General features: G+C 39.2%; 1 protein-coding gene across 2 annotated transcripts; it reads right to left on the reverse strand.

Moving 5' to 3' along the window:
- Positions 1 to 316: 316 nt before the first annotated feature.
- On the reverse strand, positions 317 to 14,213 carry LOC127634645 (serine/threonine-protein kinase PRP4 homolog). 2 transcript variants are annotated; one of them, XR_007969391.1, is made up of 16 exons: positions 14,080 to 14,213; positions 12,107 to 13,342; positions 8,315 to 8,473; positions 8,036 to 8,191; positions 7,584 to 7,665; positions 7,290 to 7,500; positions 7,009 to 7,082; positions 4,911 to 5,001; positions 4,654 to 4,801; positions 4,287 to 4,424; positions 3,998 to 4,151; positions 3,779 to 3,893; positions 3,316 to 3,467; positions 2,815 to 3,004; positions 2,517 to 2,603; positions 1,987 to 2,038 (listed from the first exon to the last, which is right to left on the reverse strand). XR_007969391.1 is itself a non-coding variant. In XM_052114276.1 (15 exons), the coding sequence occupies exons 1-15, from the start codon at positions 14,124 to 14,126 to the stop codon at positions 1,835 to 1,837; spliced, it is 3,054 nt and encodes a 1,017-aa protein (XP_051970236.1). In that variant the 5' UTR covers positions 14,127 to 14,213; the 3' UTR covers positions 317 to 1,834. The 2 variants fall into 2 exon arrangements, 1 of the variants encoding a protein (XP_051970236.1); XM_052114276.1 differs by lacking the exon at positions 2,815 to 3,004 and having other exon boundaries at positions 317 to 2,038.
- Between the last annotated feature and the right edge of the window lie 311 nt (positions 14,214 to 14,524).

Consider the following 14,524-nt stretch of genomic DNA (forward strand, 5'->3'; position numbering starts at 1 on the left):
GTGTAAGAATTCAGAACCAAAAATTTGCTGTTTGAAAATACATATTTATAAAATTATGCCATAAAAAAAAAAAAAACATTACATTTTATTAAATATGAAATGTCCAGGATTGGAGTTTAGAAAATTAAAACTCAAACCTTTTAAAATACAACATTATTTCATTTGGCAAAATCACACTTATAATTCAAATTCCAAAGTCTATAATTCAAATGTACACAATTCAAATTGTTTTGGCATATTTCTGGCTCCATACACAATAACCCACTTTTATGGTGTCCATCTGAACATACTGTGTGACAATCGTTCGCTCAACATATGTGACAAACTTGTGTCCACACTCAACATTGCCACCCAGTGCATTCTCTTATAACTGCCAGTTTTATTTGGTGTGTTCAGGATTTAACATGCAATCTCACTGTATATATGGCCAGCAAAGCAAAACTTTGTAAAATTCGAATAGTATTTTTACTATTCAAATAATTATTGCAGAACGAATATTCGAGCACATCCCTACCAATTACCACTATACAAAGATTCAAACTTGAAACATTTTATTACTAAAATGATAACACTCTAGGTGCAGTTTTTATGTTCCTTCACAATTCAATCTTTCGAGTTTATTTTCAAAAACAAAACAATCTTTCATTTTCCAGTAACAATAGAACACAGATGTTGCACATAATGAAAACTGTTAAGTATTTACATTGTAAAATAAATGTGATCACCAGTTTGTCAGGGCTTCTGTGTAAGACACTTTATTACATGTCAAATCACTTTTGAATTCAATTGCACTTCAAATTAAAAAAAAAGAAAAAAAATGGGGGTAGGGGAATTCTCGACATTTTCCTTCTAGGCTGAATTTTGCTGCCAAATACCTCAGGGCTAACAAGCACACTAAACTGAGCTAGTATAAAGCCTTGGCTAATAAACACCATTTGAGACTAATGAACCAATAAGTACTACAAATTAAAACAAGAGCTTTGGACCTAAATCAGTGCTTTTTGGACATTTTACACAATTAAGTCATATGTTAGTTAAATGGGTAAGAGTCTTCGGTAATGATGAGGGCTTCTATTGTCAATAAAAACGGACCAGAAAATGTTTTTGATGAGAGTTTGATGTACAGTACAATTGAGATAAATACAGCAAAACCAACATTTAAACAGATGTACATGATAAACTTCTGTTGTCACATGTCCAATCATTTCATCAAGGAGACAGCCTTATGAAATTACTAACCAGGAAAACCAGTCAGCCAGCCTTGGTGAACCACATTGAATTTTTGTCAGAACCAAAGACTGCCTAGTTACAGATCAGTGGCCCAAAAATCACAAAAGCACAGCCAGCCATTCAATGGTGCACACCTTGTTTAGAAGAACCTTTAATCTGTCACCAAAAGGGACACAGATTTGGGGATTACATTCAGAGAACCTCAAAAATAATTGGCCTTAAATGTCTTAAGATACCCACTGTCATGCTTCCCCAATCACTCTTGCCTTCAACACCTAAATACCTCTGTTTCAGCACAGTTCTGTCAACTTTGAAGTGAAATAAGACCAAGTCTGATAACTGCTAACAGTGCCTCTATCTCAGTGAATGACATTGTGTGTATATACAATAAAAACAAAATCATTCTGAGAGATCAATCAAAAATGATTGGGTGAAATAAAACGAAAATCACTAGAAAAACAAGAATGAATAAAAATAGAAAATTGAAAGTCTCAAGATGGTTCAGAATATTCTGAGCTAAAGTCTGTTGGCTCAGTCCTGGAACAGCAGAAGATCTCTGGCTCTACTGGGTGGTCAAAGTTCAGAAGTCAGAATTTAAATGGTGTCATATCTTCTCCTGAATGAAAGGATGCTGTAAGGCTTGGTTGATGCTGATGCGTTTAGCTGGATCCAGCATCAGCGTTCCATCCAGAAGATCCTTAAGCTGCATGACCTTCTTCCTCTGTTCCTCAGGTAACCTCTGACCTCCGACCATGTCCGCGAGCAGGTCTTTAGTAGGATTAATGGTGCTCATTACCGTTACTTTCTCCTGTAACCAAAAAAAGGGGGAATTAATTAACAGAAAGACTAAATGTGACAGGGATTATCCTCCCATCTTAATATGGAATTAAGTATGAACTATGCAGGTATGAGGAGTTTAGCTAATCATAACAGATTATAACAAAGTAACAGTAGCTTTTAAGCAAGGGATAATGTATAGTCAGCGGAAATTATTGCAAAATAAACGCAAACAGTGTAATCAATACCCCAGTGAGTTCTAGTATCATACTGAAGGATTTATTCTGCTATTATGACTGGTTGGGCTTTGTTATCCTGCTTATTACATGGCTACTCGCAAATAAATACATGTACATGAAATACTGATTTGAGTTGAAAATATTCAATTAAAGAGACTACAAAATGATACAAGAGATATAAAATGCTACAAAAAGACAGGATATGTAAGTCAAATTTTCTCTGAAGACAACAAGAAAATGATTTTGAGAGACAGATGATCTGGAACATACCCTTTCAGTCACTTTGTCTACCTCTATGTACAGGAAATTCAAATTCTGGTCAAAATGTTGGTCTTTAAACAGGCCTTTTCGGATCATCTGCACATAGAAGAAAAAAGAAATAAGCATAAAACAACATTAAATTGAGATAAATTGCCATCTTTCTACACATGATTTCATACACTTGCATAAATGGCAATTTACCATTTCCAAAAGAAACTGGTAAAAATATAGCAAATGTATTGATCTAGGTACATTAAAGGCATAGTTCAACCCCCATAAAATAAACATTTTGTCATAATTTTCTTACTATGTTATGTTATTCCAAAACAGTATGACTTTCTTCTGTGGAACACACAAAGAGATGTCCCCATTCACATTCACTGTATGGAAAAAAGATGCTGTGACAGGGTGGAGAGTGGGGCCAGGTCGTGATGCTACACACCCGGCCCCTAATCAGGCTAATCAAGCCTCAGAGGGGGATAAAGGCCGACTGGAGACTGCAGTGGGACAGAGAGAGAGAGATTTACGGGCAGCTGTCTGACACCTTTGCGTGTTTGTCTTTTTGTTTTGTTTTTCATTAAACTATTATTTATATCGTCAAGCCAGTTCTCGCCTCCTTTCCTTGAACGCCCTTACAGATGCATTGAAAGTGAATGGTGATTAGCGCTAACATTCTGCTTAAATGTTCCTCTTGTGTTCAAATAAACAAAGACAGTTACATGGGTTTGAACAACATGTGAGGAATTGAATACAGATTTAGATATTTAGGCAAACAATCACTTTAAGACAGAGATCTTTGTGTCATTACCTTGTTGGGCATCTTGCCCTTGACATCCATAGCCAGTTTCAGCATGTGATTGTTGGAGGAGCCAGGGAACAGAATCTTCCCTGCGTACAGCTCATACAGGGTACAGCCAACCGACCACATATCAATCCCATAATCATATGGCTTACCAATGACTGGGGAAGCAGAGAGAGAAACTGAGTAATAGGTGACTGATGAATGTATTTTTCTGTACTATTGCAATACTACAATGGAAAGGTTAAGTAGAAATCACACGACAGTATCAAGATTAGGGATGGATCGGTATCAGCTCCAATCCTGATGTTTAAACGGGTTTAAAGATTGTTTTATTGCCTGCCCCCCCCCCACCCCCAAAGTATGAATAATTGAAGCAGGAGAACGTGTAAAACCTGGCACTCAAATAGTGGAAATCTGCAGTCATGTAGACTGCGTGTAGGCATTGATCACATCTCAATAGCAAACTTACCAATTTCAGGTGCCCTGTAGAATCTGCTGACTAGGTAGGGTGTAATTTCATTGTCGGCGACATGGGATGCTGAGCCAAAATCACACAGTTTAAGAATGGTCTTTGACTCATTCACCTGCAGACAAATGGGAAGTCAACAAATGATCCTTGTCTAATGAATGATGCAGTAAATCCCTGTCTAGTCAGGAAGGTTGAGAGTGTGGTTGTAAAGATGCTTACCAGAATGTTGTCTGGTTTAATGTCGGCATGGAGGATGTTGCAGCGTTTCAGTAGTTTGAGGGCCAGAAAGAGCTGCTGACTGTAGGAACGCACTGCCTTGATGTGAAGCCCTACATCTTTACCATACTTCTTCAGCACCTCACGCAGATTCATACTGGGAGTTAAAGAGATAAACATAGCAAAAAACAGCTGAGAATGAGATTAATGTGTATTATCCTAACCATTTTTCTAATGTGTTGTGTTGAGGAGGCTCTCAGTAGAACACACACAAAGCAGGTGTCTGAAGTACCTGAGAGGTTCAAACACCAAACAGAGATGCTGTTTATGGTAAAAGTGTCTGAAGAGCCGCAAACAGTGGAATTTATCATCAGGATCTGCGTCATTCAGTTTCTTCAAAAACTCAAGCTCCTTCAGGCCTGTTTTCTGCCTGCAGTCAGACACAACAAAACCGTTAAAAACAAAATAAATATCCTTCTGAGCCAATGCACTGAACAAAACAAACCAAAGAGAAAACAAAGACTAAAGATACAAAATGAAAGAGTATACACAGCAGAAAACATTTATTTTGACTTGACGTTTGTTTATAATTAAAAACAGCACATATCAAATGGCACTAAGGCAAAGCAAGAGTGACAATCATTTAGTGGAGTACTCACATGAGCTCATTGTTACGGATGATCTTGACTGCCACCTCCTGGCCAGCTCGGGCAGTGTCTCTAGCTCTCACCACATTACTAAACACGCCCTGACCAGTGTACCCATACACATCATACCGCTTGTCCAGTATCTCACCTATGTTCACACCTAACAAGAGAAACACATTGTCATTTTTAATTCAAAATATATAGCCAACAGTGGGGTTAAGAGAAATAAACAATGAACAACTTCTTGTTCATTTAAAATTAAGACTTACGGTAGTATCCTTCTGAATCAGTCCAGTTATCCCTGAGATTGGGGTTCTCTTTAAAGTCTTTACCAATGCCTGCAGCCCTGAGCCTGGCACTCTGTAAAGGTAGAGATAAACAGGTCAAAATTCTCTCTTAAAAAAGAGAAAATGACTGGTGTAATTACAGGGTATATGCAGGAATCTTGAAGTTAATTTTAATACCTTTTCAAGACTTTTTCAAGAACTTCTCAATATCTTTTAATACCTCACCGCCACTTCAAGCTGTAACCATTTACATCAGTGATACTTTTAACTTAACAGTTTTAGTTTGTGATAAAGACTATAGACCACTCTGATACAAAAAAAATCAAATAGGCTGGGATAGTAAATCAAAGCAAAGTTTATTAAAAACAAACCAAAACTTTGCTCCACCCTCAACAACAATCATGCTGACATGTGCCTCAGTTCTTCTGATTTTGTTCCCAGCAGCTTCTCAGTTTGGACCAATTCGTTCCGTTTTTCTTTACTACGTCTTCTGAGGATGTTGGACTTCGTGATCAGATGTGCCATTAATGTCCCAGATTTCCCCTCTGCCGTTTGAGTTTGGTGAATGGTGTTTCTCCGCTGTGTGGAGACACCACAACACCTCAGCACGCAGTGTTGCTGTGCCGCCCAGAGCCACTCTGATGTCGGCTGCAGAAGATGAGGAAGCAGAGACAGCCCGGGTCGCAGCTGTAGCTTCAGGTGCGACTGCCGGTGGTGTAACGACGTTGGCACTAGGTTGTGGTGGTGCAACGCGATTACCACGGAAGCTAGCGATGGAGAGCTGCCGCTCTCGGCGTCTAGCAGCGGCTTTGTGGCTAGCACAACACATGTGGGACTTTAACGAGTTAATGCCCATTGACACAATACTTATTTTTTTCTTGCATAATGTACAATATGCCTCCCTGACATTCCCCTCGACTGGCTGCAGCCACTCTTTGAAGTCCGGCATTTCCATCCAGGACACTGCAAATTTGCACTTCCCCATTCTGTTCATGAGTTCACCAACCTTCTCTTAAAACATTTCGGTGCGTTGTAATACGCACTGGGAACGCCAGAGCATACATTGTGCTTTTGAAATTCCGCCCGCCTGCCCGCTCTGGTGCTCTCAGAGGCAATTTACGAACACACCCACAATAGCCTAGTTTTTTATGTACCTGTTCGTTTTTTTTATAAAAATGACTAAATTCACACACTTTTACGATGTTTTTGGGACTCAAACTGTTGGACAGCTAATTCAGAAAAAATACTTTCAAAATGTAAGACTTTATAAAGCTGTGATAAGACTTTTTAATACTTTTTAAGGGTCTTAATTTTCCCAAAATTGATTTATCACCTTTTAATACTTTTCAAGACCCCGCGGATACCCTGAATTAAGGGGTAGTTTTAATTAAGTCAACAAAATCACTGATGAAAATGTTCGTTGACAAAAGGATATTTAGATTGCCAATTATAACGAATACAAAATGAAAAAGATGCATAAATGACTATTGACAAAAATATGACAGGAAAAAATATTATTTTAAGTATATTAACTGTGCAAGGACAGTGCAATAATTCAGTATGTTAGTGATTTCCCCAATTGAGATGCGCGAGTTGAATGTGCTGAACATCGGCAAAATGAACCACTTTAACACGGGTTAATTACCTCACCCAAACTCCCAATTACACATCCTATTTATGAGATTAATCAGTATATCCAAAACATATATGTAATATTACAACTTACATCTGCACAGACAATGAAGCAAATGAACAGGTGAACTTGAACTAAGTTATGCGCTATTCATTATATGCAAAACTTGCATAGCGTAACTTGAGTTGTGAATATGCCGTTTCCATAAAAAAACAAGCTACATGCAATGCAGTCTCCTAAACTGGTTAAACAGGTAAATTAATATGTTTCTAAAGCTTGTAGAATTCTGAAAACAGTAGGCTAACTTCTAAAGATTAGCTAATAATTCATTATATGCTATTATTTCAGGATCACAGGTTTTCAAAACAAGGACAGTATTTTTGCCTATCTTGCATATGTTTTATATATGTTTAAATTCAATTACATTAAAAAGTCCAAAAATCTTACATCAAAGTCTGCAGCAAACATGTCATCTGACTCAGTGAACATGTCAGGTGCTGAAGGCTTCTTTGGGTTGGCTCCTGCAGAAGAGAGGGCAAAAAGACAGCAATGATTGAGCATTTTCTCTTGGAAAAACTGCTGCATTGAATGTCATTAAAAGAGGGACTGTCAATTGTCCCAATGAGGGACAAAAGTCATACAATATTCACTGCAATCTAACATTTTTTAGAACATTTTCTAAAACATGCCAATATCCCAACCCATGCAGACCTCTCGGAGTACACCACCTTCTTTCTCCTGAGCGATGAGGTTGTGCTTAGCCTTGATGCTGGCCTCAAAAGTGTTCACATTCTCCCGTTCGTATTCCTTCACGTCGGCTGCTACGCGCTCCAGGATGTCATCAGGGGAAGGCGAACGACTGCGGGTACTGCTCTGAGGACTGCTGGGCTCTGATGCCATGGAGCCCATATTACTGTCCTCATTTCCGGCTTTATATTTCTGGCAAAGTTAAAACAAAACAGAGGGTTTGAATTTATGGGTTTATAATCAAGTCACCTTTTGGCTGATTACTGCATCATTACCTGTACAATAGCAAGCCGCTTTTGTCGACGTTGCTCAATCAGAGCCTCTTCATCCTCCTCCTCTGCATCAAAATCTTCCAGCCTAAACACATTCAAATCAACATGAATTTACAATCAATAGGCTTTAATTTAGTAATATAGAACTGAATTGTGATTATTCTTTATAAGACTCTGCAACATACAAAATGTATAATAATTTTTTGGGTTCATTAATTCAAACTGAAACCATAACATGGGAGAAAGTAAGTGCCTTCAAATGCTCTCTTCCCTCGTATGGGAGCTTTAAAGTGAGGAACTATCCACTGCCATTGTATTGAAAAGACAGACCATAATATTCATTAAAACGTTTCCTCTTTTGTTCTGCATAAGAAAAGTCATACGGGTTTGAAACCACATGAGGTCGAGTAAATTATGGCAACTTTAATTTGTGGCTGAAACATGTTATTACTCACACTTCTTCAGAGGAAGAGTCTCGGTCTGCTTTCATGCCCTCTGATAGGCTGCCTTTGAACTTGTCTATATCTCGACTCCGCCTTCTCCTCCTCTCACGATCTCTGGAGGTGGATCTCCGTGGTCTGGCGCGACCAAACCGATCCCTTTCAACAGACCTGCCGGAACAGAAAGTGTGCATTATAAAATTAAGAATGATTTCACCAAATAATACCAACATTTATTAAGGCAATAACTGTAAACACTACTACAGTTCAAGAGTTTCCCTCACTGAGTCTCACCTGCGTCTGAGGGGCGATCGGCTCCGCCTCCTGGGTGAGGTGCGAGACTGACGCCGTGGTGATACAGATCTGCGTCTGAGTGGTGAACGACTCATCCTGCGCCGAACTGGACTTGTATCCCGCGACCTTCCAACCCCACCATCAACACGAGGACGCTTCCTAAGAGAAAATTGTTAGGAAAACAAATGACTTTAACTGTACTTTAACATGTTTGCAAACTGATTAAACTAATCAAATAGGCTCAATGGATATAAGAACAAAACAACTGCCACCCAGTAGTTATAATACACTGAAACTATAAAATTAAAGATTAAGAATCCAACAGATGAGCAATAAAATGTACATACCAACGCATGACTAATCCTACTACCTCAGTATTAAAATGGACAGGCCACAAGCTGCTCTACAGGGGACTGTACCTTTAACTAGTGATGCACCGAAATGAAAATTCTGGGCCGAAACTGAAACTTCAGGATGCACTTGGCTGAAAACCTAAAATGACTTTTTTTAAATACGGTACCTAATTGAAAATAGATTTTTTTATATAATTGTATTAATATTATACTTTTTAATAAATTACATGAATTTAATGAATCTGAATTGAAAAACTTCAAACCAATAAAATTATCACTCTTTTATTGAAAGTAACGCACCAAAATTGGACAGATTATTAATATTATATGTTAAAACAATATTAAATAAATTATTCTTTATTCAGTTCTTAAACAATCAAATTTAACTGTTTTTTTTACCAATTAACCAAATAATGTAACGTTCTAGAAAACTCTAATGATATGCAAAACAGCAGTTAAGTAATGAACTTAGCAGTTCTAGGCTAGTATCTTGCAAATACAAAAAGTTTAAATATGCTATACAATCATTTTAACGAAAACAACAGGCAAAACACAGAACAGCAGAGGGCCTCTTTTCTGTTTATGTAAACATATTTCCACTTTAATATAAAATGATTGAGCAAAACAACAGTGCAAAACAGCAGTAATAGAACTAAAACCAACATCAAACTGTAAATGACAGATGTAGCCGCACGTGAAGAACAAAGTTTTGCAGGGCTAAACAAATTATAATGTAATTGCTATACACAGCAAATTCGACTGCTTTCTATTTAAGTAAAAGTGGCAGGTTTCTCTTCAAGAACAAAAGTTGCTCAGCTTTCTGGCAGGAGAGATGGTTCCTCTTCTCATCAAGAATATGAGATGCTGCACTGAATAGTCTCTCTCTCTTTGTGCTGGTGCTTGGGGCAGACAAATACCTGCGTGCAGTCCGTGCAAGCAATGGAAAGCGATCTTTGTTCATGTACCAGCAGTCAAGAGGTTTGTCGTGTTCGCGTTAAGCGATCGTCTGTGTTCCGCAACTGCTTTCGGGTCTTTGAATAATGTATAACATGCAAGGATAATGTCCTAGAGTAAGATGGTGCCCACTAGGGTTGCAAAAATACCACTAGGGTATGTGTAAAAAAAATAAAATAAAATAAATAGAAAAAAATAAGAAAGCTAACAGTTTAACATAATTAACAGAATTATAAATATGATAAAAAATAGCATGTAACTATAACATATTATATAACTAAAGCATGTTAGTTTACATGTTAAATGAACTACTAAATGAAAAATAACATCAGCTGTGTGAGCTTTTAAATGTTTTAATGTCCTGTGATTATTAACAATTAACCTATACTGTAGACTGTTCCTGTCTGTACCTTTAAGTGCTTCTCAACTGGTTTTGCTTCAGGACAGATTTTACATTGGACATCAAGTGTCGACCTGCCATAGATTAAACATAACCTGTATGTAATGTATCCTGGGTTGCATTTCCTTTTATGTTGTATAGTTTTGTTCATGGATTTCCAGTACAAGGACATGCAGCAAGTGACATTATTTTTGTTGATGATGTCAAAATCTACAGGAAGTTTTCTCTCCCCTTCTAAAAATTGAAGAGCATATTTACTTATATGGGCCCATTATTATCCCGTTTGTTACCTAATATTAAATATTTATACACATATTACACAGAACGAAAGGCTCCACGTTACCATGGTTAGGTCAGTGTACTAGTCTTAAATAATAGTAATATAATAATAAATGACAGTATTTATGAAAAAGAAATAACTTTATCTACAGCTGCCACAATAGATTCTACCTTTAGATTATTTCAAATGAACCTATAACATTTTGTCAAAATATAACAGTTACTTTTACTCATGTAAAATCCTGAAACAAATTTGTAAAGGTGATGGTGTGTAATATATAATTTTTTTTTTTTTTTTAGCGCATAGCACAATGTTGCTCTTTTCCTCCTCAGTGCTGTTTGCCATGTCAGGGCTGGTATTGTTTGAGAGGTTCAAATTGACAATCTCCGTAACACTTTAAACTATAAAAGTCTCACTGGAATTGAAATTGGTCACATCCGTTTTGATGTCTGCACTCCGCAATATCGAGGGAAGCCCAGTTGTTGAACGCGCGCCAGAGAGAAGAGCAGATCATTAGCACAAGCTCGTTTACACTCGCAAAAGTGCAGATGAGACGTCTTTAGCTGTTTGCGAGATTATCATTAAATATTTTCAATGGGAGAACCATGGCATTGTTCTTGCCCTGCTGTCCACGATCCAGTCTGAATAGACCAGTTGGGAAACACTGCTTTATCTCTCTCTCTCGCGCGCGCGCACACACACACACACACACACACACACACACACACACACACACACACACACACACACACACACACTCGCCTCTCTCTGATATTTTCTCTGCTGCATGTTTGTGTGTGTGACGCAAGTTGACAAGTCTGACAGACAGTCGAGAAGGAAAGGAGATGCGCATGTGAGATTCTCCATCCGGTTGCATTAATTTTCAATACCGTAGATAAGAAAATGTACATGGTATGATAACCGTAAATTTTCAAACCGTGGTATACCGTGAAACCGGTATACCGCTGCAACCCTAGTGCCCACCAATAGAGTTGGTGCCCTACGCAGACTGCGTAGTATGCGTGTAGGGAGCGGCGGTACTGCTTTGATGTATTTCTACACCGCTGACATCGGCCTTTGCTGGGTAATGCCGTGATAATGGCTTGATCGATTGAGAGTGTAACTGGAGTACTGAGGGGCGGGGAGGCATACATTTTCTGCCATTTTCCATTTCGACCAAAACAAAAAATGCCATTTTTGTCCAAACATTTTCGGTGGCCGAAATTTCGGTGCATCCCTACCTTTAACTAGAGTATTTATGTTTTAAAAGTTTCTTTGAATTAAAAAGCATCTACAAAACACAAAGCATGTCTCTGATATGTTCATAAAACATAACTTCACATCTTTAGACTACACAAGACCGAATTGAAAAAAAAAAAAATAATAAAACAATTAAACAATGTTCGATCCCTTGAGTGTGACTATTTATTCAACAAGGACATTCCTACTAAGTGGGACAGTCCTTCACATCGATATCAAAACCCAAAAATAGCACTGATCCTCTCTAACACTCTCAGTGTCAGTTAGGGCAGCAAAGATAACCCCTGGAGCTCAAAACCAGTTCAACCAAAGCACAGACAACAGTCGTGCGACCAACCATGAAAAACCAACCATTATTATGAAAAAATAACTACCTCTCAACTTCTAGCCAGTGACAGCTAAAAATCCCCAAACCCCATAAATGTCCAACACAAACATGTTTAGCCTTTTAACATTAGACATTCACTTTGAAGATTTGCTGTCATTAATCTCTTCTATGTAGGCTACATTCACACAAAAGACCATAAAGGTGTGCTGACATGTACCTGGAAGGAGAATCTCTCCTGCGTTCATTCGAGCGACTTTGTGCCCTCCTGGTAGGTGATCTATTCCTAGATGGCGAGTGGCTCAGTTTGGAGCTGCGGTCTGCTGAACCAGAGGGGGGCTGGTTGGGTTGACGCTCCCGTTGCCGAGGGGAAGAACTGTGTCGTCGTTGAGGGCTCAGAGCTCGTCTGTGATGAGGTGACCGATTCTCTTTTCCAGAAGAAGTGTCTTTGGACGGAGACTTTCCCGGCCTCTTTTCTCTGTCAGTCTCTGAGCGGCCAGCCCGGGCATCTTTGGAATGAGACCGCTGTTCTCGTGACTGGCTATTGCGGCCATGTGAACCTGATCTCTGCCTAGCAGGCTCTCGCTTTTCGTCCGTACGAGGTGAAAATCGTCGTTCTGAACGCCCCTTCTGGTCAACTTTTCTTTCTGCAGAGGAGCGTCTTCTTGTGGATGGGGACAGGGACTTCCTTCCACGTTCCTTTGATTTGTCCCTGCTCCGGGAGCGTTTTCGTTCTTTGGACTTGCTACGCTCCTTGACGGTTTCTTTTGCACTTTTGGTCGTTCGGTCAAGTTTACTGTCCCTCCCTGCTTTGTCTCGGGATCGGCTGCGACTACGCCGTTTAGCACTAGCTTTGCTGGTGTCTGCAGAGTCCCATCTAGATCTACCTCCCCTGCCATGGTCCCTGGGTGAGCGGGTTCTAGCCCCACTATCTCTTTGCCTTTGCTCCCCGTTACGTGCCCTTTGTCCATCCCTGTCCTCCTCCGAGGCAGAATTGTAACCCTGCAGAATGAGACCCATGCCTGACTGAACTTTCCCCTCCATTAGCTGACTGTCTAGCTCTGCTTTAATCAGTGCTCTCTGTTTCTCCAGATCCTCTAAAAGGGCTTTATCATCCAAGGTTGCATTGCCAAGGGATGGAGAGCCATCCACAGCCCTCGTGTTGGCAGCCCCAGAGGGCAAGGATGATGCCACCTCTTTGCGTCGGTGCTTCTTATGTTTGTGTCTATGTTTGCGCTTCTTATCTTCCTCAGACACATGTTTGTGCTTTTTGTGCTTGCTACGGTGCTTGTGTTTCTTTTTCTTGTGTTTGCTGCCACTGTGATGTTTGGAAATGCTTTCCTGCTTCTTTCCATTCACCTCTGCTTCCTCTTCACCCTCCTCTTCCTCCTCCCCAGACATTTCCCCATTTTCATCCTCATTCCCGCACTTTTCTTGACTCTCCAAATCCTCCGGCCTATAAATATAGATCACAAATTAACAGTAACATGCAAAACCAGTCAAATATTTTTATTTCAATAAAGAGCTTCTGTTCATCCTTTAAATTCAACACTAACTATTTCCATGGTCGCGCACATTTTTCACGCTTATTTCATTTGGGCGGCGAATTTCATGTTTGTTTTGGTTTTGTCAAGGTAACACGATGTTCTTGACAATCTTGTCTACCTGACCAACCACACAATACGTCAACAAATGTATCTGGGTAGGTCAATTAATCTGTGTTGATACTGTGCTGTTCAATAATACTAAGAGATGACTTCTTAGAAGTTGCATTTTAATTAAAATCATGATTTTGTTGAGATAAACTCATATTGTAAACCAGTAGGTTCAGCGTGTTGATCATATGAAGATTAGCTGCAGGCACCTTACGAAACACTATCACATACAAAGGGTTATAAATACACCTGAGAACACTTGCCAGATTAAAGATATTTAAAACAGATAATTTAACAAAACCGCTTAAAAATTTATTTCTATACAACCATTATTAATATTCATAACTGGTTGTTGCATGAGAGCATTTAGCATTAGCATGCTAACACTAGGCTGACAGGAAAAACATCAAACAAATATCTAATATTTGGCTCTGATATAAACACAACCCTGATAGAAGCACCGTTTTTTCTCTAAACACTTCCAAGACATACGCTAAACAGCGCTGTTGTGGAGGTTACATAGCCCACATGCTCTTACCCGTTATTCAGCCTTTTGCTCTGTAAATCCATTTCCACGTCGGCCATCTTGTTTCAGCAGCGGAACCGCTGTCGTGTTCTTCTGCGGGAAGATTATGAGGCTGAACAGAGCGAAGGGGAGCTTCTGTGCTCTCTAGTGTTTGCAGTGACAACTGCGGGGACGTCTAAACTCCTATAGGCAATATTCTTGCATTCTCCATGAACCCTTGTGCGACCGTAGGGACATTTTTGTCTTTTTCATTTTTGTTTTTTGTTTCGATCATTTTGGCTCTGTTAATCCCAACGGCATACATTTAGCCAAAGGTGTGTATTTTTGAGGGTATTTTGATATTTCAACCTCAGTTCCTATACTGTGTACACAAAATAGTTACACTCAGGATCTTCAGGACACGAATGTCCCAATTGAAACCCATTAAAACGGTAATATTTGATCCCAGTGCCATTAA

This window comes from Xyrauchen texanus, chromosome 41 (assembly GCF_025860055.1).
Source record: "Xyrauchen texanus isolate HMW12.3.18 chromosome 41, RBS_HiC_50CHRs, whole genome shotgun sequence".
Classification (NCBI taxonomy): Eukaryota; Metazoa; Chordata; class Actinopteri; order Cypriniformes; family Catostomidae; genus Xyrauchen; species Xyrauchen texanus.